Consider the following 27,729-nt stretch of genomic DNA (forward strand, 5'->3'; position numbering starts at 1 on the left):
GTGTGTGGGGAGTGAGAGAGCAATATATTTTGCATTTTAATACAATACTTTTTACATTTATCAAGTGGAGAGAACATCAGGACCAGCATTTGCCCTCTCCCCCACTGTGGAGATTCTCTGAGGGATGTGGGGGGGCGCGGAGGTGAGGTCAGAGGAGGAGCCTTCAAATGGACTCAGACTGTCCAGTGCAGCAATAGAAAGTCCAGGGTTTGCTCTTCACTGGTCGTCAAAGCTCAGTTTCCGTCCAGACGTGTTGGGTTTGGTCAAACGATGGCCATTTTGGTTTGTTTCCTGATTCAATCATCAGCCCAGCCAACCAATGGTTAGCTCAACCAGTTCGTGATCAACTCAACTCAAGCAGCTACGAGTTAGCTCAGCCAGCCAATGGTCAACTTAACTGGTCAATGATCAACTGAATTGGCTAATAGTTAACTCAACCAGCTGATATTTAACTTAACTGGCCAATGGTTAACTCAACCGGTTAATGTTTACGTTGATTGACCAAAAGTCAATACAACTGTTCCATCGTTACGTCAACTGGTCAATGGTTAACTCAACCAGCCATTGGCTAATCTCAACAGTTCACTGGTTGACTCATCATCAATTAGTGGCCAATCATCAACTGCTGCAGATGCTGTTGATGGACACCATGGCTGGATCGACCAATCCCATCTCCTCGTGCTCGTTAACACACAGCTGGTACCCGCAGCCTCGTCGCTTGTTCTGGAGAGGAACCACGGAGCTGGGGGCGGGGCCTCTGCCAGGGCGGGGCCTGGGGGGCAGCAGGAAGCCCACGCTGCCCGCGATCAGCATATGCCAGATACTGTGGATGTAGAAATAGTTCTCCTCCGTCTCCACAAAAGTGTAGAGAGCCACGGCGGACATGGCGATCACCGTGCCGGGAAACAGGTAGAAAACCCAGCGCTTCCACGTGGGCGGGTAACAGCGGCGCCTGCGGATCGTGCGGATTGTCTGGATAGGGAGAAAGAAACATCAGAGCTCCGGAATATCATACAAGAACGTGAAGTCCTGTAATAATAATAATAATAATAATCCTCGCATTTGATATAGCGCTTTTCACGTCGGGAGGACGTCCCAAAGCGCTTCACAGAACACACTGTAAAGTGAATTGACTGTATATCTGTGGGAGAACGCGGCAGCCAATTGCGCACAGCAATGTCCCACAAACAGTCGTAGATTGAAAATGACCAATTTATTATTGTTTTTGCTTTTGGAGGGAATATTATTAGGCTCTGTGTGGAGTAAGGAAACTTGCCCAAGGTTTCGCCCTCTGCCTGGAATTGAACTCCGGTCTCTCACTTGCAAAGCGAGTGCTCTAACCACTGAGCTACACGACTCCACTGCACTGTAGTGCAGTGGTTAGAGCGCTCGCTGGGTTTGATTCCCAGGCGGGGCAAAACCTTCGGCAAGTTTGCTTACTCCACACGCCTCTGTTTATTGAAGTAAGTAGGACCCGGTTGTTAGTCGATTGCGGGATCACTTTCCAGGGGTAATAATCCCTAAAAAGAAACCCTGTAATTTGGACACTCAATCAATGACTGTGGGCAAATTGACTGTCACGTTTGGCCCACAAAATATACAGTCGATTCACTTAAACATATATTTCGTGAAGTGCTTTGAGACGTCTCAACGATGTGATAACGTTCCAACCCCGACCAGCGCTGACCCCATAATCCTCCCAATAAAATTGCTATTCACTTTGAGGCTGGGACATCCCTTGGCACAAATTGGTTGTGTCCACAAAAAAAAGCAATCACTACACTTCACAGTAAATTCTGTGAGTGATAACATCCGCAAATATTCCTTAAATCAGTGTTGGCCAACCTATGGCCCTCAAGGCCATCAAGAATCCCACCCCCACCCTCCGTCCCCATCATTCGCACGAGTCTAGGTAAGTCTGTATTTATAGGTACTGCGTTTGCATTGAATATTTCATGATTGATGTTGTTTTCTTATGTTGCTTACCCAGGCGATGGCCATGATCCCGAGGGCGAAGAGACTGGGGCCCAGGAGGTTCCACAGCCCGTGTCTGTCCAGCTGTAAAGCCATGGAGAGCAACATGGCGCCGAGGAGGTACAGGATCTGAGAAGAGCAAAGAGGAACGGTCAGAGTCACCACCAGGACAGACCAAACCATACAAAGCACCAAATGATGGGGTTATTAATAATAATAATAATCTTACATCTGATTCAACTCCATTCAACAACAACTTACACAGCGCCCTTCACGCGAGGTAGCGTTTCGGAGCACTGGGTAGAGCCTGAAGCTGAGCCTGGGGGTGGGGGAGATGCCCCCACGCACAGTTGAAGCAGGAGGTTCTCAGCCGTGAGGGGGAGCAGAGGGATTGAGGGAGTGAGTTTTCATGTCAGAAGAAGGACGTCTCAAAGTGCTTCGCAAGATTTACAATAAAGCGTAGTGACTGCTTTTTTGTTGTGCACGAGCACGCAGCCAATTTGTGCCCAGCGATGTCCAGCCTCAAAGTGAATAGCAATTTCATCTGGAGGACCAGGGGTCAGCACTGGTCAGGGGCAGGACTTCAGGGGTCAGCGTTGGTGTGGGCAGGGCTCAGGGGTCAGCACTGGCTGTGGACAGGGCTCAGGGGTCAGTGCTGACTGAGGGCGGGGTTCAGGGGTCAGTACTGGCTGAGGGCAGGGTTCAAGGGTCAGTGCTGGCAGTGGGCAAGGTTCAGAGGTCAGTGCTGGCTGAGGGCAGGGTTCAGGGGTCAGTGCTGGCAGTGGGCAAGGTTCAGAGGTCAGTGGTGGCTGAGGGCAGGGTTCAGGGGTCAGCACTGGCTGAGGGCAGGGTTCAGGGGTCAGCGCTGGCTGAGGGCAGGGTTCAGGGGTCAGCACTGGCTGAGGGCAGGGTTCAGGGGTCAGCGCTGGCTGTGGTAGGGGAGGTCAGGTGCCAGTGCCGGGGACCCACCTGTTTGATGATCGGCTGTAGCCTCGCCATGGCGATGACGGTCACCCAGACGGACATCATGGAGCCCAGGAAATCACAGAACTGCAGCACGTCATAGTCCATAATACACAGCACCACCACCCCCGGCTGGTCACACGCGTGATAAAACTGCCAGCAACACATGACTGTGTCAGTCACTACACCTCACATCGCAAACACATCCCATCACTTCGCAGTGCATCAACAAACAACCAACAACAATTTACATTTGTATAGCGCCTTTCACATCAGGAGGACGTCCCAAGGCGCTAGAGGCCTATTGGTCACTATAGATAATAATAATAATCATTGCATCTGATATAGCGCCTTGTCACGTCGCTGAGACGTCTCAAAGCGCTTCATAATATACTGTAAAGTGAAGTGACTGTGTATTTTGTGGGTAATGAGAGCACTGATGGACACTGACCGTGGAGAAGAACATGGTGAAGGTGTAGACCGAGGCCTCCAGCAGGTATTGGCTGCGGACAGCGATGGCCACGGGCGGTACAAACATGAGGTTACTGAGGCACAGGAGGAGTGTGGCCAACAACTGGAACCCGTAGGACAGGGCGTAGAGGTTATCAGTGCAACCCCAGCCATTCCACCCTGTAACACAGCACAGTGTTACACAGACTCCCCCCCACGTACACACACACACATTGCCACCCCCCACCCCAGACACACTCCCACCGCGTACACCCACACACTCACCCCTCACACACACGCTCCCCACCTCATACACACTCACCGCACACACATACCCTCCCCCTCCACCGCGCGCACACACACACACAGCCCCCTGGAGTCACACCTGCTTTACACTCGCAGGCTGCGTACAGGTAGTTGTTGGTGCGGAGCAGTTTGCACTGCCCGTAGGCTCCACATTCATTGATACACGGCGTCAGGAAGCTCCGTACTTTCACCTCCGCACTCACATTACTGCACTCCTCAAACCTGGGACAGAGAGAGCGAGAGAGAGAGAGTGAGAGAGACTGAGCAGAATGAGAGACAGAGGAGAGCGAGCGAGACAGAGGAGAGTGAGTGAGACAGGAGAGTGAGCGAGACAGAGGAGTGAGCGAGACAGAGGAGAGTGAGTGAGACAGGAGAGTGAGAGAGATAGAGGAGAGGGAGCGAGACAGAGGAGAGTGAGCGAGACAGAGGAGAGTGAGTGAGACAGGAGAGTGAGAGAGATAGAGGAGAGGGAGCGAGACAGAGGAGAGTGAGTGAGACAGAGGAGAGTGAGTGAGACAGGAGAGTGAGCGAGACAGAGGAGAGCGAGCGAGACAGAGGAGAGTGAGCGAGACAGGAGAGTGAGAGAGACGGCCCCTGGACTGTCATGTCAGTCGACTGTGGAGGGTGTCACAGCCGAGCCTGACCTCTGCCCACCCAGCTGCCCCACGCTGGAGGGTGCTGTACGGCCCAGGAGCAGGAACCCTGGCTGGTTTTCCCTCTCGAACCCTGGACCATGTAGCCTCCCTGTGAGCAGCAAACAGCAGGGAGTGGGTTGTGGGCAGCGAGTTGCCAGGGTGTGACTGTGTCTCTATCCAAAGGGGAATGTGGCCTTACCCCAGGTCTGTGGAGCACAGGGAACGCAGGCTGATGTACCAGCTTCCTGTCTGGGGGTACGGGATCCGCAGCCTGGCAACGTTGGAGGTAGCGTTCACCACGAGGAGAAACCCCACGGAAGATTCTGGAAGAGATGGGAGAGGGGGCACCACATGAATAAAAATATTAATAATCCTTGCTCTTGATTTAGCTCCTCATCACGTCGATGAGACGTCTCAAAGCGCTTCACAGGATATACTGTAAAGTCCAGTGACTGTGTATTTTGTGGGCAAAACACGGCAGCCAAGTGCGCACAGCAGTGTCCCACACACAGTTGTGGTTTGAGCAGCCAAAGTATTATTATTATTATTATTTTTAAAAGGGATCATTACCCCCAGGAAAGCGATCGGCCAATCAACTAACAACCGTGTTCCTGGATACTCCTAGGTAAACAGACACATGTGGAAACTTCCCTCCGGTTTGGTCCTGCCCAGGAATCGAACCCAAGTCCTCTCACTTGCGAGGCCATTGCTCTAACCACAGCCCCATTAGTGGAGGAATGTCTGTGTCTCTCCCTCAGAGTATCTGCGCCCAGGTGAGGTTAGCAAAGCATGCGGCGACTCTCACTGCCAGCAGGTCCTGGTCAATGATCAACATTTGTCTTTGGGTCCATAAGCTCTTCAACTCCATGGTACCCATCTCAACACAAAGGACCATCACCCACCATGCCAACAACAAGTGAGGCGAAGGGACCGTGGGATGGAGTTCCCGAGTGTGGGGGCAGAGAGGCTGAAATCCCGGCCACCAATGTTAGGGCGGGTCGGGCGAGAGACATGGAGCAGGCCGGAGCCCGATGAACGGAGGGAGCGAGCAGGTTGGTAGGGAGTCAGCAGGTCAGAGAGGTAGGTGGGGGCAAGGCCATGGATGGCCTTCAAGGTGAGAACGAGGATCTTGAATTCAATCCTCTGGGGGATGGGGAACCACTGGAGTCGGGTGAGGGTGGGAGTGATGGGGTCACGCAGCCCTGGTGCGTGAGAGTACACGAGCTGCAGAGTTTTGGATGATCTACAGCTTGTGAAAAGAAGAGTTGGGAAGGCCGATAGTAGGGAGTTCCCGTAATCGAGCCTTGATGCATGGGTGAGGGTTTGGGCATCCTGAGAGGTGAGGCAGTGGCGGAGTCTGGCAATGTTGCGGAGGTGGTGGTAGGCAGTGCCGGTCATGGCGCAGATGTGGGGGAGAAAGGACAGTTCAGGGTCAAACAAGACACCCAGGTTCTTGACTGGTTTAGTGAGGTTGAGCATCTGATGCTGCCAGCGCATGAGGTGCGGAGGCGCTGGCACGAGCCAATCAGGAGGGCCTTGGTCTTGCTGATGTTGATTTGGAGAAAGTTTCCGCATGTCCAGGACTTGATGTCGGACAGGCAGTCGGTCAGGACACCAGTAGTCCTGGAGTTCAGGGTGGAGGCAGAGAGATAGAGTTGGGTGTCATCCGCATACATGTGGAAATTTACCCCATATCTGCGGATGATGTCACCAAGGGGAGCATCTAGAGGGTGAAGAGGAGGGGCCCGAGGACAGAGTCCTGAGGAACACCGCACAAGACAGTGCGGGGTTGGATGAGAAGCCATTTGCCGCGACGAAGTGGAGGTGGTGCGAAAGGTAGGACCTGAACCAGTCAAGGAGAGAACCTTGAAGGTTGAGGTGGGAGGAGAGGTGGTGGAGGAGAATTGAGTGGTCCACGGTGTCAAAGGCGGCGGAGAGGTCGAGGAGGATGAGGAGGCAGAGGGAGCCCTGGTCACACATAGTCAGGATGTCGTTTGTGACCTTGACCAGAGAAGAGTGAGAGGAGAGGAAAGAGCGAAGCTGGGAGGTAACGGCTCTCTCAAGGACCTTGGATAGCAACGGGAGATTTGAGATGGGCCGGTAGCTGGATAGCTGTGATGGGTCGAGGGAAGGTTTCTTCAAGGTGGGGGTGATAGTGGCTTCCCTGCCATTCGCTTCCCTGCCAAGCGAGAACACAAACCTGCTCTTGGGGAAAAGAAGAAGCCGATCTCAGACTTTACCAGGGACTGACATGCCATGTGGCAAAGGAGAGACCAGCCTTTGAGAGAGGTTCTCACGGTCCTGATGTGGTGAGATTGTAGAGGCAGGTCCACACCCAGAGGACGGCATCTCTGACAACATGGCGCTCTCTCCCTCTCTCTCCCCCCTCCACCCCCCCCCAGCACTGGACTGGAGCATCAGCCTAGATTGTGAGCTCAGAGACCCCGACCTGGGGGTCGAACCCACAATCTTGTGACTCAGAAGCGACGTACAACTCCATGCTCTGGTAACTGACTCGCCAACTGTGAAATGATCGACCATCATTCACTCTCGTAACCCTTTGTGACCTTGACGTCCTCAATCAGTCTGCCCTTTAACCCTCTCAGCTCCAGTGAAAATTCCCTGCAGCCTCTCAGGCCCTAACTTACCTGACGCGCAGCTGAGTGATGTGTTGTCTGTCGATGTCAAAGGCATCCCGTGGTTCAGGCAACCAAATACTGTCACGTTGTCTCCTGTCACTGAGGACTGAAAAAGGAGAGGTGAGGATTAAACACACACACACACACACGGTGACAATAATACTGGTGTTTAATACAATCTCTCAGAGCCATTCATAAAGTTTCTGTAAGGTGTAGTAACTGTACATTTGTAGCAGGCGTAGCAGCACAGCAACGTCTCACAAACAACTGAAGTGAATGATACAGTGCTTTCGTGTCCAGACGACGTCTTAAAGCGCTTCACAGGATTTACTGTAAAGTGTAGTGACTGTATCTTTTAGACCCAGAAGCCAACTTGCACACAGCAATGTCCAACAAACAGCCATGAAGTGAGCGATTAATCTTATTGAAGGATTGTTGGCCAGGACACCGGGAGAGAGAAACTCCTTTCTCCTTTCCAATAGCGCTGCGGGATCTTTAACATCCACCTGGACAGGCAGATGGGAGCTCGGTTTAACATCTCGTATGTGTGTCAGCCTGGCACATTGGCAGCGGAAGGTTGTGGGCTCAAACCCCACGTTTGGGCTTGGAATCACACAGTCTAAGCTAATGCTGGGGGGTGGGGGGGTTGCATTGTCGGAGGTACCATCCTTCAGATGTGACGTTAAACCGAGGTCCCGTCTGTCTGTCCAGATGGACGTTAAAGATCCCACGGCGCTATAATAATAATAATAATAATCCTTGCATTTGATATAGCGCTTTTCACGTCGGGAGGACATCCCAAAGCGCTTCACAGAACTCACTGTAAAGTGAATTGACTGTATATTTGTGGGTGAACGCGGCAGCCAATTGCGCACAGCAATGTCCCACAAACAGTCGTGGGATTGAAAATGACCAATTTATTATTGTTTTGTTTTGGAGGGATTATTATTAGGCTCTGTGTGGAGTAAGGAAACTTGCCCAAGGTTTCGCCCTCTGCCTGGAATTGAACTCTAACCACTGAGCTACAGGACTCCACAGGACTCGAAAAGAGAAGGGAGTTTCTCTCTCCTGGTCAACAATCCCTCAAATAAAGTTAGTCCCTCACTCCATGGCTTTTTGGGGGATGTCTTGCTGGGCACAACTGATAAGGCTCTATCAAGGATTATTATCCCCCCCAGCGTTGATCAGTCCATACTGTGAGCTCGGAATCTCTGGCTTGGATGGGGTGGGGGCTCGAACCCACGGCTTCCTGATCCAGAGCGTGAGGAGCTGAGACACCAAAGCAGAGCCATCTGTCTCCTGTTTCCCCTGTAAAGCAGCCAGTATCCAGCCTGTGCTCAGTGAGTGCTGACACTTACACGTAATTATTCATCAACGCAAATGAGTTACAAGCGCAATGAGTGTAAGCCTGTCACAGCCAAGGAGACGGTGCCTGTGCCAAGCCGAGAGATAAGAGGCTTAGTGCCCGGCCAACAACCTACAGCAGGAATCTCGGCTTCACTTCCTCGGCTAATTAACCCCCCAATCCCCGTTACCAGAACACTTTACTAATCATAATCCTTGCATTTGATATCGCGCCTCATCACGCCTTCGAGACGCCTCGAAGTGGTTCACAGAGCACACTGCGAAGTGCAGTGACTGCGGGTTTCGCGGGCGAAATGCGGCAGCTGATTGCGCACAGCTGCGTCCCACAAACAGTCGTGGATTGAGTGACCAAATTATTATAATTATTTTTGGGGGGGGAAGGATTATTACCCTCCCCAGATAGTGATCCGCTAATCGACTAACAACTGAGTTCCTACTTAGTGCTGGAGAAATAGAGGCGAGTGGAGTAAGGAAACTTGCCTAAGGTTTCGCACCGCCCGGGAATCGAACCCGGGTCCTCTGGCTTGTGAGGCGAGGGCTCTAACCACCACACCGCGGGGCTCCGTATTAAGGTGCAAAAATAGTCAAAAACCCAGATGGATTTCTGTGCCCTGCGGCTCCGTAATGTGGAGATGGGCTATGGTGTTGCTTTGGTGACCAGCCTACCCTGTTCCTGTGTACCACACTGTCAGAGGAACCAGTGACCGATGGTTGCTGAGCAGGACTGTGGTCCTCGGCTTGTCTGTCACGCTGACCCCCTCCCACCCCCCAAACACACAGCTTTCCCTACAACATTGGGGGCCGTCGAGGCCTGGGCTTCATGCAATCCTTCCATCGGCCCCTTTCACAACGTCCCAAAGCGCTTCCCACTGTGTGCAAATTGGCCGCCGCGTTCACCTATGAAACACACAGTCGCTACACTTTACAGTAAATGCTGTGAATCGCTTTGACTTGTGCCCCCGACGTGCAATGTGCGGTGATGATCTTTTGGTTCGGTCGTGCGATCTCCACCCCCCCCCCACCTCCCACACTCACTGTGTTGAGCCGGATCTCCATGTTGAGCACCCCCCCGCTGTCCAGCACAGGCACCAGGTTGATGAGGAACACGGCTGGTTTGTCAGGAGGGACCGAGACGTTGGGCCCAAAGAAGATGTAGAAATGGACGGAGAAAGTGTCCAGCTCGTTCCTCAGGGTAGGCCTGACAGGCCAACACCCGTCTCCCCCAGCAACCTCTCCCCGCGGACCAACCTCCTCCTCGGGGGATCGCGAGGGGCTTCCCTCCGAGACATTGAGCTGGTTCAGGTTCATCCCCGTCACCGGAAGGTTCCGGAGCACGGAGGGACCCCCGGGGGAGCCAAAGGACTGAGGCATGTTGAGGGTTGAGGTGATGAGGAGAGAGATCCCCCTGGAGATGGCCGGCTTGGAACAGTCTGTAAACAACAACAACACATTACATTTACACAACACCTTTCACATCAGGAGGACGTCCAAGGTGCTGGACAGTCAGGGATTTGGACCCGAGTTGTGGTTGGGATCAGGAGGGGTGGAGGGCAGGAGGGTAGAGGTAGGAGGGTGGCTGAAGGTGCGGTTGAGGAGGAGGGTCTTGAGACGGGCCTTGAAGGAGGCCAGGGAGGAGATGAGGCGAAGGGACTGTGCAATGGAGTTCCAAAGGGTGGGGAGTAGAGAGGCTGAAGGCATGAAGGCTGATGGTGGGTTGGGCCGGGCGGGGGACGTGGAGCAGGCCGGAGCCTGCTGAGCAGAGGGAGCGGACAGGTCGGTATAGAAACAAGACGGAAATCACCTCCCTCCGTTCAGAGCCTGTCACGCCGAAACCCCACCCGGCGCATTACAGGGTACTATAGTTTGGTGTAGTGACTGTGCATTTGTGAGGCAAACAAACACAACAGTCCACCATTCAAAAGACGCGATCTCCAACAATGCAGCGCTCTCCCCCACTGGAGCTCTCTACTCTAACCCCATTCCCTGCTCTCTCCCCATCGTGTCTATGCTGGTGCTCCCTCCCCACTGGAGCTCTCAGCATTATCATCATCAACAACAACTTGCATTTAAATAGTGTCCCTCACACAGGGCAGCGTCCCAGAGCACTTGACAGTGGCAGCGCACGATGCTGAGCCAGAGGGTGGGGGGAAGTGACCGTAAGCACGGTTGAATAGGAAAATCTTCAGACGCGACCTGAAGATGGGGAAGGAAGGAGCAAGGCGGAGGGATAGAGGAAGAGTGTTCCTGAGCTTCAGGTTGTAGTGGCTGAAAGCGCGGCCACCAATGGTGGAATGGAGGGCACGAGGGACATGCAGGAGGCCAGAGCCAGTCGAGCGGAGGCAGCAGGTAGTGGGTTGGGTGGGGTTAAGCAGGTCAGAGAGGTAGGGAGGTGCCAGGCATGAAGAGATTTGAAAAAAAGTGTGAGAATCTTGAAATCGATCCATTTGGCGATAGGGAACCAGTGGAGCTTGGCTAGCACTGGTGTGATGGGGCTGCAAAGTTAGTGCGGGTAAGTATGGGGGCAGCAGAGTTTTGGATCAAATGGATCCTGAGTATGGTGGAGTTGGGGAGACCGAGTCAGGAGGTGACGAAGGTATGAGCAAGAATTTTGGCTGCATCTGGGGTAAGGTGCAGTTAGAGGCGGGCAATATGGCGGAGGTGGAGAAAGGCGGTGCTGGTCTGGGACCAAATGTGGAGAAGGAAGTACAGCTGTGGGTCGAACTGGAAGCCAAGGTTGCGGACTGGTACAGTAATTCTGGGGGATACGCAGGGGAGGTGCAGGAGGTCAGCCGCCAGTTGTGATCAGGCTGTCACTGATGAATATCACAAGATCTAAAGATCTCCTGACCTCCACCCATTGAGGCTCAAAACCGCAATGATCGGATGTAAAATAACCAACTGGTGACTATTCTCCTTGGCAGGACCTGGAACTTTCTTCAGTTGAATGTCAACAAGACCGAGGCTTTCTTGATTGGCTCCTGTCAGCGTTTCCACACCTCAGGCATTGACAGCAACAACAACACAACAACAACAACAACAAGATTCCATTTATAGAGCGCCTTTCACGTCGGGAGGACGTCCCAAGGCGCTGCACAGTTGGGTTATGACCCGAGCAGGGGGGAATGGTCAGGGCGAGGGGAGGGAAGGGAGGGAGTGGAGGGGAGGGGGGGGGGGGGGGGGGGGGAAGGGGGGGGGGGGGGGGGGGGGCGAGGAGGGGGTAGAGAGTCGAGAGGGGAGCTGAAGGCACAGTCAAAGAGAAAGGTCTTGAGACCGGTCTTGAAGGAGGAAAGGGAGGAGGCGGCGAAGGCACTGGGGATAGAGTTCCAGAGCCTCGGGGCTGAGAGGCTGAAGGCCACCGATGGTCAGGCGGTTGGGGCGGGGGATGTGGAGCAGACCGGAGCCAGAGGAACGGAGGGTACGGGCAGGTAGGTAGGGGGATAGTAGGTCGGAGAGGTAGGAGGACGAGGCCGTGAATGGCCTTGTAGGTGAGGATGAGGATCTTGAAATCGATCCTCTGGGGGATGGGGAGCCAGTGGGGGTGAGCCGAGGGGTGGGAGTGATGTGGTCGCCGGTGTCCTGGTGCGGGACAGTACACGAGCTGCAGAGTTCTGAATGACCTGCCATGTGGAGGGAGGGCCGGTAAGGCCAGCGAGGAGAGAGTTCCCATAGTCCAGCCTTGAGGTGATAAAGGTGTGGACCAGAGTTTCAGCCGCGTGGGGGGTGAGGTAGTGCCGTAGTCTGGCGACATTCCGGAGGTGATGGAAGGCGGTACCAGTTGTGGCGCGGATATGAGGACTCGGACACCCTCCATGGTTTCACATTCCATCTCACTAAAGCCAGTCCGGAACTTTGGGGTCTTGTTTGACCCTCAACTATCCTTTCTACTCCACATCTGCGCCATGACCCGCTCTCCCTTCCCCCACCTCCGCAACAATGCCCGGCTCCGCCATTGCCTCACACCCCAGGTCACCGAAACCCTCAGACACACATTCATAACATCCAGGCTCAACTATGCAAACTCCTTGTTTGTTGGCCTCCCCAACTCCTCCCTCAATAGGCTGCAAATCATCCAGAACTCTGCAGCCCATGTCCTCTCCTGCACCAGGCTCTGTGACCCTATCAACCCCATCCTCGCCCGACTCCACTGGCTTCCCATCACACTGAGGATACAGTTCAAGATCCTGGCCCTCACCTTCAAAGCCCTCCATAGACTTGCTTCCACCTGCCTCTGAGACTTCCTAACCCCCTACCATCCTGCTCGCTGTCTCCGCTCAGCAGGCACCGGCCTGCTTCACGTCCCCCACCTCGCCCGTCCCACAATTGGTGGGCGGGCATTCTTCCACTCTGCTCCCACCACCTGGAACTCCATCCAGTAGTCCCTCTGCCTCGCCCCCTCCCTTGCCTCCTTCAAGACCTATCTCAAGACCCTCCTCTTCGACCATGCTTTCAATCACCCTGCTTCCCCCCCTATCTCCACCCTCCCCAATTCCGAACCCCAGCTCGGGTCCGAAACACTGACTCTCCAGCGCCTTGGGACGTCCCCTGACGTGAAAGGCACTTTACGCATGTAATTTTGTTGTTGTTGTTGGAAGAGCAGACCAGTCACTGGGGGCAGGGAATTCTCCCACTCAGCTCCTGGTAACCCTGCAGCCAAAGCCCTAACCGGTAGGGTGGTCCTAGCTGGTCAAGCAGCAGGAAAGCTTGTCAGACAGTGATATCAAGGATAAGCTGTGTGGTTTTAGCTGGTAAGACTCCAGCAGTTACCCCAACACACACTCTGGGGTCCCCCCAAGCCTTGGCTCTTGCCAACTGCACCTAATACTCTGCGGAATTAGGTAAAGAGGCTGCGCTTCTCCAGCGAGTGAGAGAGAGGGAGAGAATGTTTTCCATTCCAATAATCAACCTCTAGGATTTCTATGTGTAGGTGGGATATATGGAATTCTCAATTTGATTTGCAGAGCCTTAAGCAACGGTGAAGGGTTTCTGCATGTATCAGACACCCGGCTGACAAAAAAGAATCCTTTCTATCCCTCTTCACACAATGAGAACTACCTCCTCTTCTCCAGAGATAACACTGTCACTTGAAGGTCCATCACTAACCTGACCTCCCGCTAGCGCTGCTCAGTTTGCTGTCCTCAGCACATTGTCTGACGTGAAGCCTCTTCCACCAGGGAGTCGATGAATAATGTCGTACCTGCCCACGCTCTTATTCTGTCAGCCTGGACTGTGAGCTCAGCGTCCCCAAAGTGGGCTTGAACCCACATCCTACGGACATGAAGGGCCAGAAGGCCTCACTCTGAGGATTCCTGGGTATAGTTTGCGGTTCGCCAAAGGACCTCCTAGGGTTAATTTACGCCAGACGTTTCCCTCTGGTGAGGCTGCGAGCGAGTGTGAAAAATATAGCACCATGCGTGTGACACAGGCGTCTGTGAGTCAGTATCTGCGCTCAGTCTGATCCCTTCCTGAATCACGAGTAATTCAATAATCCACCAATCTGTCACACCCGCATTTACATATCTTTCCAGATGCCATAATGCCAACAGTTGGACTTGATTTATAAATATTTACTCATAAAAGCTCTCGTCCATCATGCAATGCCTCCCTCTATCCCTTCCACTTTCACTCATTTACTCCCTCGGCCCCACTCCCTCTCTCACTCCATCCCTCCCTCACTCTCTCACCAGTGCAGTGGTGGCAGCTTTTATTAAAGCTCCTGTGAGCCATCTATTCTGTTGCCTGACTCCGCTCTCCTCCTCTCCTCTGTCTCTAACGCTGTGATATCAGCTGTGTCCTCACCAGACACAGAGGGAGGCCATTCAGCCCAGCTGGCCTGTGCTGCCACTCTTTGTTTAGCCAATTTAATTTTAAAAAAGTTCTCCATAAAAAATATACCGCAGAGCAATTAAATTACATTCGTATAGTGCTTTCACGTCGGGAGGACGTCCCAGGACAGTGAAGGATGTGCACCCGAGCTGGCGGTGGGATGAGGAATGGTGGAGAGGGAGAGCGAAGAAGAGAATGGGGTGAAGGGGTGGGGGAGTTCCCTACCTTTGATGTGGACCCCAATGCGGAAGTGCACCTGGAGATTGGGGAGGGAGCGCTCCACCAGGATGTAGTACCATTGCTGCCAGTGGGGGGGGCTGTGGTGGAGCTGGCAGGTGGGGAGGGCGGAGCAGTCAGCGTGGGAGGAGTTGTGGAGAGGTGGGGCTCTGGCTCGGATCTTCAGGGAGATGGGGCATGCCCCCACCGTCCGGTTCCTGCTCCGGCAGCCGATCAGCTGCACCGTCACTGCAGAGGTATAACTGGGCACAAACACCCTGGACCACAACACAAGCCATCACCAACTCCCACATCATCACAACAACAACAACAACAAATAATAACATACAACACTTGCACGTGATAGAGCGCCTTATCACTTCGTTGAGACGTCTCGAAGCACTTCACAGAAAATACCTCTGTAGTTTCTGTGTGACTTGTGGGCGAAACGCGGCAGCTAATAGCCCACAGCAGTGATCTACAAACACTCGTGGATTGAGTGACCAATTTTTATTGAAGGATTATTATCCCTGGAAAGTGATCCACCAATCAATTAGGTTCCTACTTATGGCTGGGTAACCAAGAGGTGTGTGGGGTAAGGAACTGGCCTCAGGTTTTATTTGGGGGATTGTTGGCCAGGACAGCAGGATTGCACCATGAGATCTTTAACATCCGTCTCAACAGGCAGAGGCAACCTGGGTTCAATGTGTCACCTCATTGGAACGTTGTCTTAGACTATGTGATTCCAAGTCCCTTCGTGGGGTCTTGAACCCACAACCTTCTGACTCAGATACGAGAGAGTTACCAGGCTGTGCCAGGCCAATAAGAATAACGCTTACATTTGATACAGCGCCTGTACAGCATTGCAGTGACTGCGTATTTTGTGGGCGTACGCGGCAGCTCATTTATGCTGAGCGCCGGAGAGCGCAGGACCTGGCGGTGTAAAATGGCCGCCATTCGGTCGCGGCGCTGGCGTCACTTACTTGTACAGAGCCGAGCGGTTGTGAGCGGGGATTAACTGGTCAATGACGTAACCGGGATACAGCACGGGAATCCCGATCAGTCGCTGCACAATCAGCTGTGGCTGGAACAGGTACTGACATTCCTCATAGAGGCCCTGTGACGGGGAGAGCGGCGGAGGGGCATGGGGAGGGGGGAGCAGAGAGAGAAGTGGGAGCGGCAGAGATAGGATGGGGGAGGGGAGGAGCAGAGGGAGAAGGAGGATGGGTAGAGGGAGACGTGGGGGAGGTACAGAGAGAAGGCGGAGGGATAGAGGTAGGCGCGGGGAGGGCCAGGGAGAGGGATGGGGCAGAGAGAGGGAGGCGGAGAGAGAAGGATGGGCAGAGAGAGAGAGGGGGGCAGAGGGAGGGAGGGGCAGAGGGAGGAAGGGGCAGAGAGTGGGAGGGGTAGGGGAAAGACATTAGTGATGCCAACTCAAACTCCACCACCCACATCCTCACCGGCCCCAAACTCCATCAGCCACTCAACAACAACAACAACAACAAGATTCCATTTATTGAGCGCCTTTCATGTCGGGAGGACGTCCCAAGGCGCTGCACAGTTGGGTCAGGACCCGAGCATTGGGGGAAATGGTCAGGGTGAGGGGAGGGGAAGGAGCGAGGAGGGGGGAAATGGTCAGGGTGAGGGGAGGGAAGGGAGGGAGCGAGGAGGGGGCAGAGAGTCGAGAGGAGAGCTGAAGGCACGGTCAAAGAGAAAGGTCTTGAGACCTGACCGGTCTTGCCGGACTCAGTCAGGAAGGGAGACTCCGGACCTCTGCCCTCCGCCTCGCAACCCTTTTGTCTGTATTTAAATCACAGTCATCATCACCTCCCCACCCTCTCCCTCTCTCGGACAGACCTCACCAACGTTAAGTGCTCCGAGACACTAACCCACACAAAGGGCCTCGTACACGGTAAAACTCACCTAAGTCGTACCACTTGGGACCATAACATTGAACATGATTTACGTGAAGTCCGAGCTGCAGGCAAACTGTATAAATCGTCTAAAATCCAACTTAATCAATAATCTAATCGATCAGTAATTCCCAGTAGCCGGTAAATGCACCTGCAGCGACGGGTCAAGACTACATTTCCCGCGATTGAATGCGTCTCGTCCCGTCGCCGCTTTACACTTCCCGGCAAGTGTTGGAATCGCATTGAAACGCTGGCAATGAAGTTCTTCTGCGCTTGCGTCGACGGATCAATACTACATTGCTGTAGACCACACTGCTGTGCGCAATCGGCTGCCGCGTTTCGCCCACAAAACATGCAGTCAATTCACTTTACAACATATTCTGTGAAGCGCATTGAGACGCCTCGAAGACGTGATAAAGGCGCTATATCAAATACTAGGATTATTATTACATTTCCCACATTCAATGCAGTGGTAACGGTTGGGAGTGGGGGGGGGGGGGAGATGTGTACCGATCGCTAGCTCGTTCATGTTAATTATCTGGTTCTTCCTTACAGTTGGATGAACAGAGGCGTGTGGAGTAAGGAAACCTACCCAGTGTTTCACCCTGCCGGGAATCAAACCCAGGTCCTCTCGCTTGGGAGGCGAGTGCTCGAACCACTACACTACGGCACTCTGATAAAAATAATAATAATCCTTGCATTCGATATATCGCCTTATCACGTCACCAAGACGTCTCACAGCGCTTCACAGAATATATTGTAAAGTCAATCGACTGTGTGTTTGGTGGGCGAAACGCGGCAGCAAATTGTGCACAGCAGCGTCCCACAAACAGTGGTGGATTGAGTGATTATTATGGGATTATTACCCCCGGGAAAGCTATCTGCCAAACGACTAACAACCGGGTTAATAGGGAATTTGAGGGAATTGGGAAAGAGCAGGGGATTGGGGTTAGGACAGAGGCTTGACTGGAGGAGTGAACACGTGCCTTGACTGAGATCTTGCCCTCATCCTTGGGCAGGTGGGCAGCCAGGAACCAGTCCCCGGGCAGGGGGCTGCTCACGTTGAAGACCCCGGTGGTGCGGTTGGGCAGAGTCCAGGTCAGGGTGACGGTGAAGGAGCTGGGGATGACAGTATCTTGCGGGAATCGGGTGTGGAGAGGGTTAATTACCGGCGGAGCCCCAGCCCGGTAATACCTGGAGACAGAGAGAGACAGACGGAGGGAGAGTGAGAAAGACACAGAGAGAGAGAGAGAAAGAGACAGAGAGTGAGAGAGACAGAAAGTGATAGAGACAGAGAGAGACAGAAAGAGAGAGAGAGAGAGAAAGAGAGAAAATGAAAGAGACAAAGAGAGAGAAAGAGACAGAGAGTGAGAGAGACAGAGAGAGACAAAGAGAGAGAGAGAGACAGAGACAGACAAAGAGAGAGAAAGAGAGAGAGAAAGTGGCAGAGACAAAGAATTAGGTGGAAATGAACCAACAACAACAAATGACATTGACACAGCGCGTTTCCCGTCGGAGGCCATCCCAAGGCACTGGACAGTCAAGGCTTTGAGCCCGAGCTGGGGTTGGGATCAGACAGGGATGGGAGCTGTGGGGGTGGAGGAGGGAAGATGACTGACAACGTGGTTGAAGAGGAAGGTCTTGAGAAAGACCTTCAAGGAGGCAAGGGAGGGAGCAAGGTGGAGGGGCTCTGGGATAGTGTTCCGATTGCGCGGTGGGGCCTGGCGGGGGACGTGGAGCAGACCAGTATCTGCTGAACGGAGGGAAAGATTGGTAAGGATTTTAGTAGGTCGCAGAGCTGGGGAGGAGCAAGACCGTGGAGGGCTTTGAAAGCGAGGACAAGGATCTTAAACTCTATCCTCTGGGAGACGGGGAGCCAGTGAAGCCGGGCGAGGATGGAGGTGATGGGAGCTTAGTGGGATCAAGGCAGGGAGGTTCCCTGACTGAGGTCTTTATATCGCGGAGAAGAGGGGGATGTACTCACACTATACTGTGGGTGGGGGGGAGAGTGGGGGGGGTTACTCACACTATACTGTGGGCGGGGGGGAAGGGGGGTTACTCACACGGTGATGTCCCGGTCGGGACAGGTGTCCCCAAAGTTGCCCCCCTGCTCCTTGAAGGTGATGAGGTTCCAGACGGCCACCACTGTATCTTCGGGCATGTGGAAATGAAAGAGCTCCACACTGGCAAAGGAGGTGAAGGGGTTCAGCTTCCGCGGCGTCCGCGTAAAGTAGTCCGTGACGAAGAGACCGTCTGTGAACAACAAGCACAGGGGTCACCCTCACACATACTCACCCTCACACATACACACACACCGTCACACAAACACGCACACATACACACCCTCACACATACACACCCCTCACACACACACACACCCTCACACATACACAACCTCACACATGCCCTCAAACATACACACACACCCTCACACATACATAACCTCACACACACACACACCCTCACACACACACACACACTCACACACAAACCAAACATACACACACCCTCACACATACATAACCTCACTCACAGCCTCACACATGCACACACACACACACCCTCACACACAGCCTCACAAGCACAACCTCACCCTCACACATACAACCTCACTCACACCCTCACACATGCACACCCTCACACATACACGTACCCTCGCACACACTCACAAACACAATCTCACCCTCACACACAACCTCACTCACACCCTCACCCTCCCACATACATACACACACACACACACAACCTCACAAACACACAGCCTCATAGTAAATAGGAGAGCATTCACAGGCTACAACAACAAATTACATTGACACAGCGCCTTTCACGTCAGCAGTGCACCCCAAGGCGCAACCTGCACACAAATTGGGGTTTGGGATCAGGAGGGTGGAGGGCAAGGGGAGTGGAGGAGGGAAGATGACCGAAGGGGCGGTCGAAGAGGAAGGTCTTGAGATGGGGCTTGTTTGAGGCAGGGGAGAAGCAAGGTGAAGGGACTGTGGGATGGAGTTTCAGAGGGTGGGGGCACAGAGGCTGAAGACCTGACCCCCGATGGTGGGGCACGTGGAGCAACCAGAGCTGCTGAGCGGAGGGAGCAGACGGGTTTGATATGGGGTTATTAGGTCACAGAGGTAGGGGGGAGCGAGGCCATGGAGGGGTTTGAAGACGAGGACGAGGATTTTGAACTGTATCCTCTGGAGGATGGGGAGCCAGTGGAGCCGGGCGAGGGTGGGGGCGATGGGCAGGAGCGGGAGAGGACACGAGCTGCGGAGCTCCAAACAATCTGCAGGTTGTGGGGGGAAGAGTTGGAAATGCCAATAAGCAGAGAGTCAGAGACAGACTCGGTGGGTGTGGTGGGGGAAACTGGAGTTGGTAACCAGTGTTAGTGATAGTAACCAGAGCTAAAGTTAGTAACTAGGTTAGTAGGCATAGTTAATAGGAGGAGTTAGTAATCAAGTTAGCAAACAGGGTTAGTAACTGTAACTGTAGTTAGTAAACAGCTCACACCCTGATCTCTGCCATCCTTTACTATTCACCATCCACACCTCGATCATTTCATTAATAATATGACAATAATCCTCCCATTGATACAGTTTCTAGAGCATCAAACATCTCAAAGTGTCTCACAGGGCCAGCTGCCAGTGTAGTGACTGTGTGTTCTTTAGCCAAACACTGCAGCCAGAGGGGACGTCCCAGAGGTGTGTAACAGTGTGAATGGGATTGAAAAGTAAACCCAGATCATCGCTGTCAGATACACTGAGACAGTAGAACAAGAGGCCACAGGGTTAGAGTTTAGTGTAAAGGGTCATTTTAGGACCGACACCAGGAAGTGTTTCTTTACCCAGAGGGTAATTAATGAGTAGAACAGGGTTAGCAGGANGGGGGGTTGAGGCCGGGTCACTGGGACTGGTTTATAAAGCAGCTCAATGCTATGATGGGGAGACAGTTGGGTGGGGGTTCTGGGGGGATAATAATAATAATACTTCCATTTGATGTCGCGCCTTATATCATTGAGACATCTCAACGTGCTTCACAGAATATATTGTAAAGTGCAGTGACTATATTTTGTGAGCAAAACGCAGCAGTCAATTGCACACAGCAGCGCCCCACAAAATATCGTGGATTGAGTGACCATTGTTTTTTTGGAGAGATTATCATTATCACGGAAAGTGATCCTCCAATCCAATTCGACCAATAACTATTTCCTAGTTACTGCTAAATAAACAGAGGCACATGGAGTAAGAAAACTGTCCAAGGTTTTGTCTGACCGGGAATCAAACCCCCGGTCCTCTCGCTTGCGAGGCGAGTGCTCTAATCACTATACTACGGGACTCTACATCTATGAGATCAGAGGCCTTCTTCGTCCAGACCAATCTATGATCTAATGATAAAGTGCTGCTGTCTACAGTTGATGTACTGAGGGATTTATTGACTTGGTCGGGGTTCAGTAATGTTTACAGTAAATGCTTCCACAACCCTGAGTCACTGTGTTGAGAAATGTCACATTATCTGCAGTAATACAGTGGGATAGTAACCTTTTATCTCTGTGTATGTCTCACACTCACTGACTCGTACATTATCAGAAACCACAAGCCAGCTATAACGCTCCCCCTACCCACACCCAACTTAAAATGGTGTCCTGGCCAACAACCCCCAAATAAAATGGTCACTTACTCAAGAACAACCTACATTTATACAGACCCCCGTCACGCAGAGAAGCATCTCGGAGCGCTTAATAATGGTGGAGGAAGTGACCATAGGTATGGTAAAAGAGGAAGTTGATCTGAAAATGGAGGAGGGGGCAAGGCGGTGGGTTTGAGGGAGAGAGTTTTGTGGCCCAGTGGCTGAATGGGCAACCACCGAAGGTGGAGCGGAGAGGACAAGAGACAAGCAGGAGGCCGGAGCCAGTCGAGCGGAGGCAGCGGGTTTTGGATTGGGGAGTAAGCAGGTCAGAGAGGTGCCAGGGCATCAACAGATTTGTAGACGAGTTTAAGGCTCTTCAAGCCGCATCCGTTCTGTGACAGGGAACAAGTGGAGCCTGACAAGGACTGGGGTGATTGGGGAGTGGAGTTCAGTGTGAATTTATACACAGCAATGTCCCACAATGTGAAATTGGCTGCCATGTTTTTCCCCCAAAATACACAGTCACTACTCTTTACAGTACATCCTGGGAAGCGTTCAAAGACGTCTAAACGTTTGTGGGGACACTGCCTCCACAATGACAGCAACAACAACTTGCACTTATAGAGCGCCCTCCACACAGGGTAGCATCTCAGAGCGCTTAACAGTGGGCGGAGGCTGACTCCGAGCCAGGGAGGGGAGGGCAACGACAAAACAAATTGTATTTATGTAGCGCCTTGGATATCCTAAGTGAAGGGTTTGCACGTGAGGAGGGGTGGAGGGCAATAGGGGTGGAGGTAGGAGGATACCATAGGGGAACGTCTTGAGACAGGCCTTGAAGGAGGCGAGGGAGGGTGTGAGGCAGAGGTGCTCTGGGATGGAGATCCAAAGGGTCGGAGTAGAGAGGCTGAAGCCGAGAGAAGCCGAGCGAGGATGAGGGTGATGGGGTCACCGAGCTCAGTGTGGGAGAGGAAACAGAGTTCTGGATAGTCCGCAGGTTTTGTAAGGGAGAGTTGGAGAGTCCAGTTCTGCTCCCTAATAATAATAATAATAATAATAATCCGTGCATTTGATATAGCGCTTTTCACGTCGGGAGGACATCCCAAAGCGCTTCACAGAACACACTGTAAAGTGAATTGACTGTATATTTGTGGGCGAACGCGGCAGCCAATTGCGCACAGCGATGTCCCACACACAGCCGTAGATTGAAAATGACCAATTTATTATTGTTTTTGGTTTTGGAGGGATTATTATTAGGCTCTGTGTGGAGTAAGGAAACTTGCCCAAGGTTTCGCCCTCTGCCTGGGATTAAACTCAGGTCTCTCGCTTGCAAAGCGAGTGCTCTAACCACTGAGCTACAGGACTCAACTGCCGATGAGCCAGCCTGGAATACTGCGGACCCACCTGGCTCAGGAACCAGATACCACGACCGCCACAGAGGACTGGCTCGATTCCGGCAGTTTGTTGCCAAACGGAGTTGGTTCAGTCCCAGAGACCCTGCTTACCTTCCCCAGGAGGACACTCACAACCTGGCCAAGGAGGGTTTAAATAATGAAGGCAGGAGCGAGGATTATAGCCCTGAGGAACCACCGCTTAATACCGTGCGGGGGCGGGAGAAGACAAAGCGAAGTTGCTGGGATAGGGAGGAGTGAAGGCAGGATGAGCCTTGAAGGAAAATGAGGAGGAGAGACAGGGTGGGTGGATGGAGCCAATTTGGTCAGAGTAATGTCTTGCAGACAGCCATGACGTGAGTGATTAATTTTATCCGGGGCATTGTCAGCCGGGGCTCCAGGGAAAAGAAACTTCTCTTTTACAATCGCGCTGTGGGATCTTTAACATCCACCTGAACACGGGCACAGACGGGGAGTGAGGTTTAACATCTCATCCAAAGGACACAGCATCTCTGGCATTTACTTCATGGCTGTTTGTGGGACATGGCTGTCCGCATTCACCTTATAAAATACACAGTCACTACACCCTACAGTAAATCCCGTGAAGGACATCCTCCTGAGTTGAAAGTTGCTGTGCTAAATGTAAGGATTATTAATAATTATTATTATAATAATGATAAACTCCCTTCTCTTAGTGCCGTGGGATCTTTAACTTCCACCTGAACAGCAAAGACGGGAACTCGGTTTAAGGTCTCATCGGAAAGTCGGCGTCTCTGACAATGCATCGCGCGCTCCCCCCCCCCCCCCCCCCACCACCCCAGCACAACACTGCAGCGTTAGCCTGGACTGTGAGCTCACATTAAGGGAAATAGCCAATCATCAGAATGAGGCAATGCTGGGAGTGTAACAACAACAACAACAACTTGGATTTATATAGCGCCCTCCACGCAGGACGGCGTCTCAGAGCGCTTTACAGTTACGGATCCCGGGGGCCGAGCCGGGGGGAGTGGGGGGAGGTGACCAAAGGCTCGGTCGAAAAGAAAGGTCTTCAGCAGAGACCTGAAAATAGGAAGGGATGAAGCGAGATGAATGGAGTGAGGGAGTTCCAGAGCCCCGGGGCATAGTGGCTGAAGGCACGGTCACCGAGGGTGGAGCGCAGGATTCGGGGGACGAGGAGGAGGCCAGACCCGGAGGAACGAAGGCAACGGGTACTGTTTTGAGGCGAGAGGAGGTCAGAGAGGTCGGGGGGTGCAGAGGAGTGGAGGGATTTGAATACAAGGGTGGGGATCTTGGTCGATCCTCTGGGATAGGCAGCGAGTGCAGTCTGGCCAGGACTGGGGGGATCGAGGAGCGGAGGTTCGTGCGGGTGAGAATGTGGGCGGCAGAGTTTTGAATGAGTTAGATTTTATAGATGGTAGTGGAGGGGAGACCGGCGAGGAGGGCATTAGAGTAGTCCAGCCGAGAGGTGACAAAGGCATGGACTAGGGCTTCAGCGGCTTTTGGGGAGAGGTATTGGTGGAGATGGGCAATGCGTTGGAGGTGGAAGAAAGCGGTGTTGGTGAGGGACCGGATATGGGGGAGGAAAGATAATTGGGGGTCAAACCTGACGCCTAGGTTGCGCACGGGTTTGGAGAGTTTTAGGGGGAGGTCGAGTAGGTGGAGGACGTGAGAGCCGTGAAAATTTTAGACGTTGACGAGAGCCAAAGAGTATAGCTTCCATCTTGTCAACGTTCAGCTGAAGGAAATATGTGCTCATCCAGCCCCTGAGATCTGACAGGCAGAACATCAGGGGACTGAGGGTCGTAAAGTGAGGTGAAAAAATAGAGTTGGGTGTCGTCCGCATACATGTGGAAATGTACCCCATGTCTGGGGATGACATCCCCAAGAGCAGAGTGGAAGGAGCCGGGGGGCTTAGGGGGGGCGGTAGACAAGGAGGATTTTCAATAGAAGTGAGAGGTGGAAGAGGGTGAGGTGCTCGAAGGAGGGGAAGCAGCCAGAGGAGTAGGGGGTGAGACCAAAGAAGGCTTTGGAAATGAAGGCCACCCCGCCGCCACGTTGGTTTGGATGGGGGGTGTGGTAGAAGGTGTAGCCTGCGGGGGGAGGCTTCAACTAGGGGGATGGGGTCATTGGGGGAGAGCCAGGTTTCGGTGAGCCCAAGAACGTTGAGGTGCTCGTCGAGGATGGTGAGGGCTTTGTTTGAGAGGGATTGGACATTTTGGAGGGAAATGCGGGTGGGTTTGCTGGAGGGAGGAGAGGGAGAGAGTGATGTGGAGAGGAATTTGGGGTGTACAGGAGAGATGGCTGTGGAGAGTGGGGGGAGTGGAGAGTTGGTAGGGTACGTATGAGGGAGGGGGGAGTTGGGTTTGCCTTAAGGAGGCGGTTTGAGCGGAGGGAGTGAATGATTGGACGCTTGGGGTGGCTGCTCTGGGACAGCCAGTGCCGGAAGCCATGATGGTCCCGGCGGAGGATGCCCAGGCTGGAGCAGAGGGAAGGGGTGATGGGGTCGAGAAAAGAGAGAAGGCGGGGAGGGCGGTGGGAGAGAAGAACAGAGGGGGAGTAGAGGATAGAGGGGGGTGGGAGGAGAGACATTTGGAGTGGAGGGGGAGGGGGAGCTTTGGGTCGGGGCAGCAGCCAAAATGCCCACGCAGACACCGGGAGCGAGCGATCAGCAGGATGGCATCAGCCCGCAGGCTCGGCCTCCCAGGTCGTGGCTGGGGGCAGTGCCAGGATGGCAGTGCCAGGGGCCAGGACATTGCTGTTGTTGTTGCTGCTGCTGTGTTTTTTTTAAAAAAGAAACGTGTAACACACACTGTAATGTGAAGTTGATGGGGCCGGTGACATCAACCTGGAACAAATCTGATTGCCAACATCAGACCTGCTCTGTGATTGTTCCTGCTCGCCGGTAAATACATTACATTTACACTGATTTACTGACCGCGCCAGGCTGACACACACAATCACCAGCAATATTATCTGGAGGATCAAAATGCATGAAAGTGCTTCGCAGTAATTACTGTCAAGTCCAGTGGCTGTTTTGTAGACGTGGCACACATTTTGGGTGCGTCTGCGTGGGCGAGGCAGTGTATGTGCCGTCTGTGTGAGCGAACCGGTGTATGTGCGCGTCTGTTGTGTGAGCGAGGCGCTGTATGTGCGCGTCTGTGTGAGCGAACCGGTGTATGTGCGCGTCTGTTGTGTGAGCGAGGCAGTGTATGTGCCGTCTGTGTGAGCGAACCGGTGTATGTGCGCGTCTGTTGTGTGAGCGAGGCGGTGTATGTGCGCGTCTGTGTGAGCGAGGCAGTGTATGTGCGCGTCTGTCTGAGTGAGGCGGTGTAAGTGCGCGTCTGTGTGAGCGAATCGGAGTATGTGCGCATCAGTGTGAGCGCGGCGGTGTATGTGCGCATCAGTGTGAGCGAGGCGGTGTATGTGCGCGTCTGTGAGAGCGAGGCGGTGTATGTGCGCGTCTGTGTGAGCGAGGCGGTGTATGTGCGCGTCTGTGTGAGCGAGGCGGTGTATGTGCGCGTCTGTGAGAGCGAGGCGGTGTATGTGCGCGTCTGCGTGAGCGAGGCGGTGTATGTGCGCGTCTGTGAGAGCGAGGCGGTGTATGTGCGCGTCTGTGAGAGCGAGGCGGTGTATGTGCGCGTCTGTGTGAGCGAGGCGGTGTATGTGCGCATCTGTGTGAGCGAGGCGGTGTATGTGCGCATCTGTGTGAGCGAGGCGGTGTATGTGCGCGTCTGTGAGAGCGAGGCACGGGCTGCATCTCCGTAACTGTGTGTGGTGTGCATGTGTGGTGTCTCTGTGTGAGAGTGAGGCAGTGTGTGTTGTGTGCGTACAGTGTGTGTGTCTGCGTGAGTGTGTGTAGTGTGTGTGTGTGTGCGGTTATACGTACAGGATCCATGTATGTGTATGGACATGGACCCTGTACGTATATATGTGTGTGTGTGGGGGGGGGGGCGGCGGCGGGGGGGGGGGGGTGGAGTGTGTCATATCATAGAATAAGCTGATGCTCCAATGTAGTGTTGGGGTTGTTGCATCGCTGGAGGTGCCATCATTTGGATGAGACATTAAATTGAGGTCCCGTCTGCCTAAAGATCCCGAGAAGGGAGTTTCTATCTCCTGGTGTTCTGGCCAACAATCCCCCAAATAAAATTGCTCACTCACTCCATGGCTGTTTGTGGGCAAACTGGTTCCCGCGTTTCACCCGCAAAATACACAGTCACTTCACTTCAGTTTATCCTGTGTAGAGCTTTGGGACGTCCTCTTGACATGAAAGGCACTATATCATAACGCAAGGACGATAATTTCTGTAATTTAGATCTCAGAGCACTCGCCTTGCAAGTTCGATTCCCGGGCAGGACAAAAGGTTGGGCAAGTTTCCTTACCCCACACGCATATGTTTACCCAGCAGTAAGCGGGAACCAGGATCCCTTTTCCAGGGGTAATAATCCCTCCAAAAATAATAATAATAATCCTTGCATTTGATATAGCGCTTTTCACGTCGGGAGGACGTCCCAAAACGCTTCACAGAATAGGCTGTAAAGTGAATTGACTGTATATTTGTGGGCGAACGCGGCAGCCAATTGCGCACAGCAATGTCCCACAAACAGTCGTAGATTGAAAATGACCAATTTATTATTGTTTTTGGTTTTGGAGGGATTATTATTAGGCTCTGTGTGGAGTAAGGAAACTTGCCCAAGGTTTCGCCCTCTGCCTGGAATTGAACTCAGGTCTCTCACTTGCAAAGCGAGTGCTCTAACCACTGAGCTACAGGACTCCACAAATAAAGAAATAATAATAATTTGATCACTCAGTCCACGACTGTTTGTGGGACGCTGCTGAGCGCAATTGGCTGCCGCGTTTCACCCACAAAACACACAATCACGACACTTCACTGTGTATCTATGAAGCGCATCGGGACGTCCTCTTGACGTGAAAGGCATTGTGTCAAATGCAAGGATGATGATGATGACTATAATGTAGTTAGTGTTGGCCTCTGACGAGCAAATGCAGTCTTTCTGGTATAGAATTACATATTGATCGGGGACCAAGCAATTTGATGATATGCGATGTTGGCAGCACCATGATGGATCTCCACCAGATTAGAGGTCATGAGGGCTGAGGTAATACCTATACACAGGTCTGGTGTCACCATGTCTATCACACCGGCTCCTACTCTAATCCCATTCCCTGCTCTCTCCACATCGTGTCTGTGCTGGTGCTCGCTCCCTCACTGGAGCGCTCTAATAATGGTCATCTTTGCCTTATTACGTCGTTAATATGTCTCAAAGCGCTTCACACAATATACTGTAAAGTGAATGCACTGTGTATTTATGTGGGCGAAAAGCGGCAGTCAATTGCGCACAGCAGTGTCCCACAAACAGTCAAGAATTACCCCCAGAAAGCAATCCACCAATCGACTAACATCCGGGTTCCTACTTAC

At 53.0% G+C, this 27,729-nt stretch overlaps 1 protein-coding gene across 1 annotated transcript; it reads right to left on the minus strand.

The window, feature by feature from the left end:
- On the minus strand, nt 1–27,441 carry tmem8b (transmembrane protein 8B). Its single transcript, XM_007908923.2, has 13 exons — nt 27,369–27,441; nt 18,348–18,537; nt 17,271–17,478; nt 15,355–15,488; nt 14,381–14,649; nt 9,368–9,762; nt 6,977–7,073; nt 4,528–4,651; nt 3,773–3,915; nt 3,389–3,567; nt 2,944–3,090; nt 1,987–2,103; nt 1–972 (listed from the first exon to the last, which is right to left on the minus strand). Exons 1-13 carry the CDS (start codon nt 27,439–27,441, stop codon nt 619–621), a joined length of 2,430 nt encoding a protein of 809 aa, XP_007907114.2. The 3' UTR covers nt 1–618.
- Between the last annotated feature and the right edge of the window lie 288 nt (nt 27,442–27,729).

Source organism: Callorhinchus milii, unplaced genomic scaffold (genome assembly GCF_018977255.1).
Source record: "Callorhinchus milii isolate IMCB2004 unplaced genomic scaffold, IMCB_Cmil_1.0 Scaffold1, whole genome shotgun sequence".
In the NCBI taxonomy this organism is placed as follows: Eukaryota; Metazoa; Chordata; class Chondrichthyes; order Chimaeriformes; family Callorhinchidae; genus Callorhinchus; species Callorhinchus milii.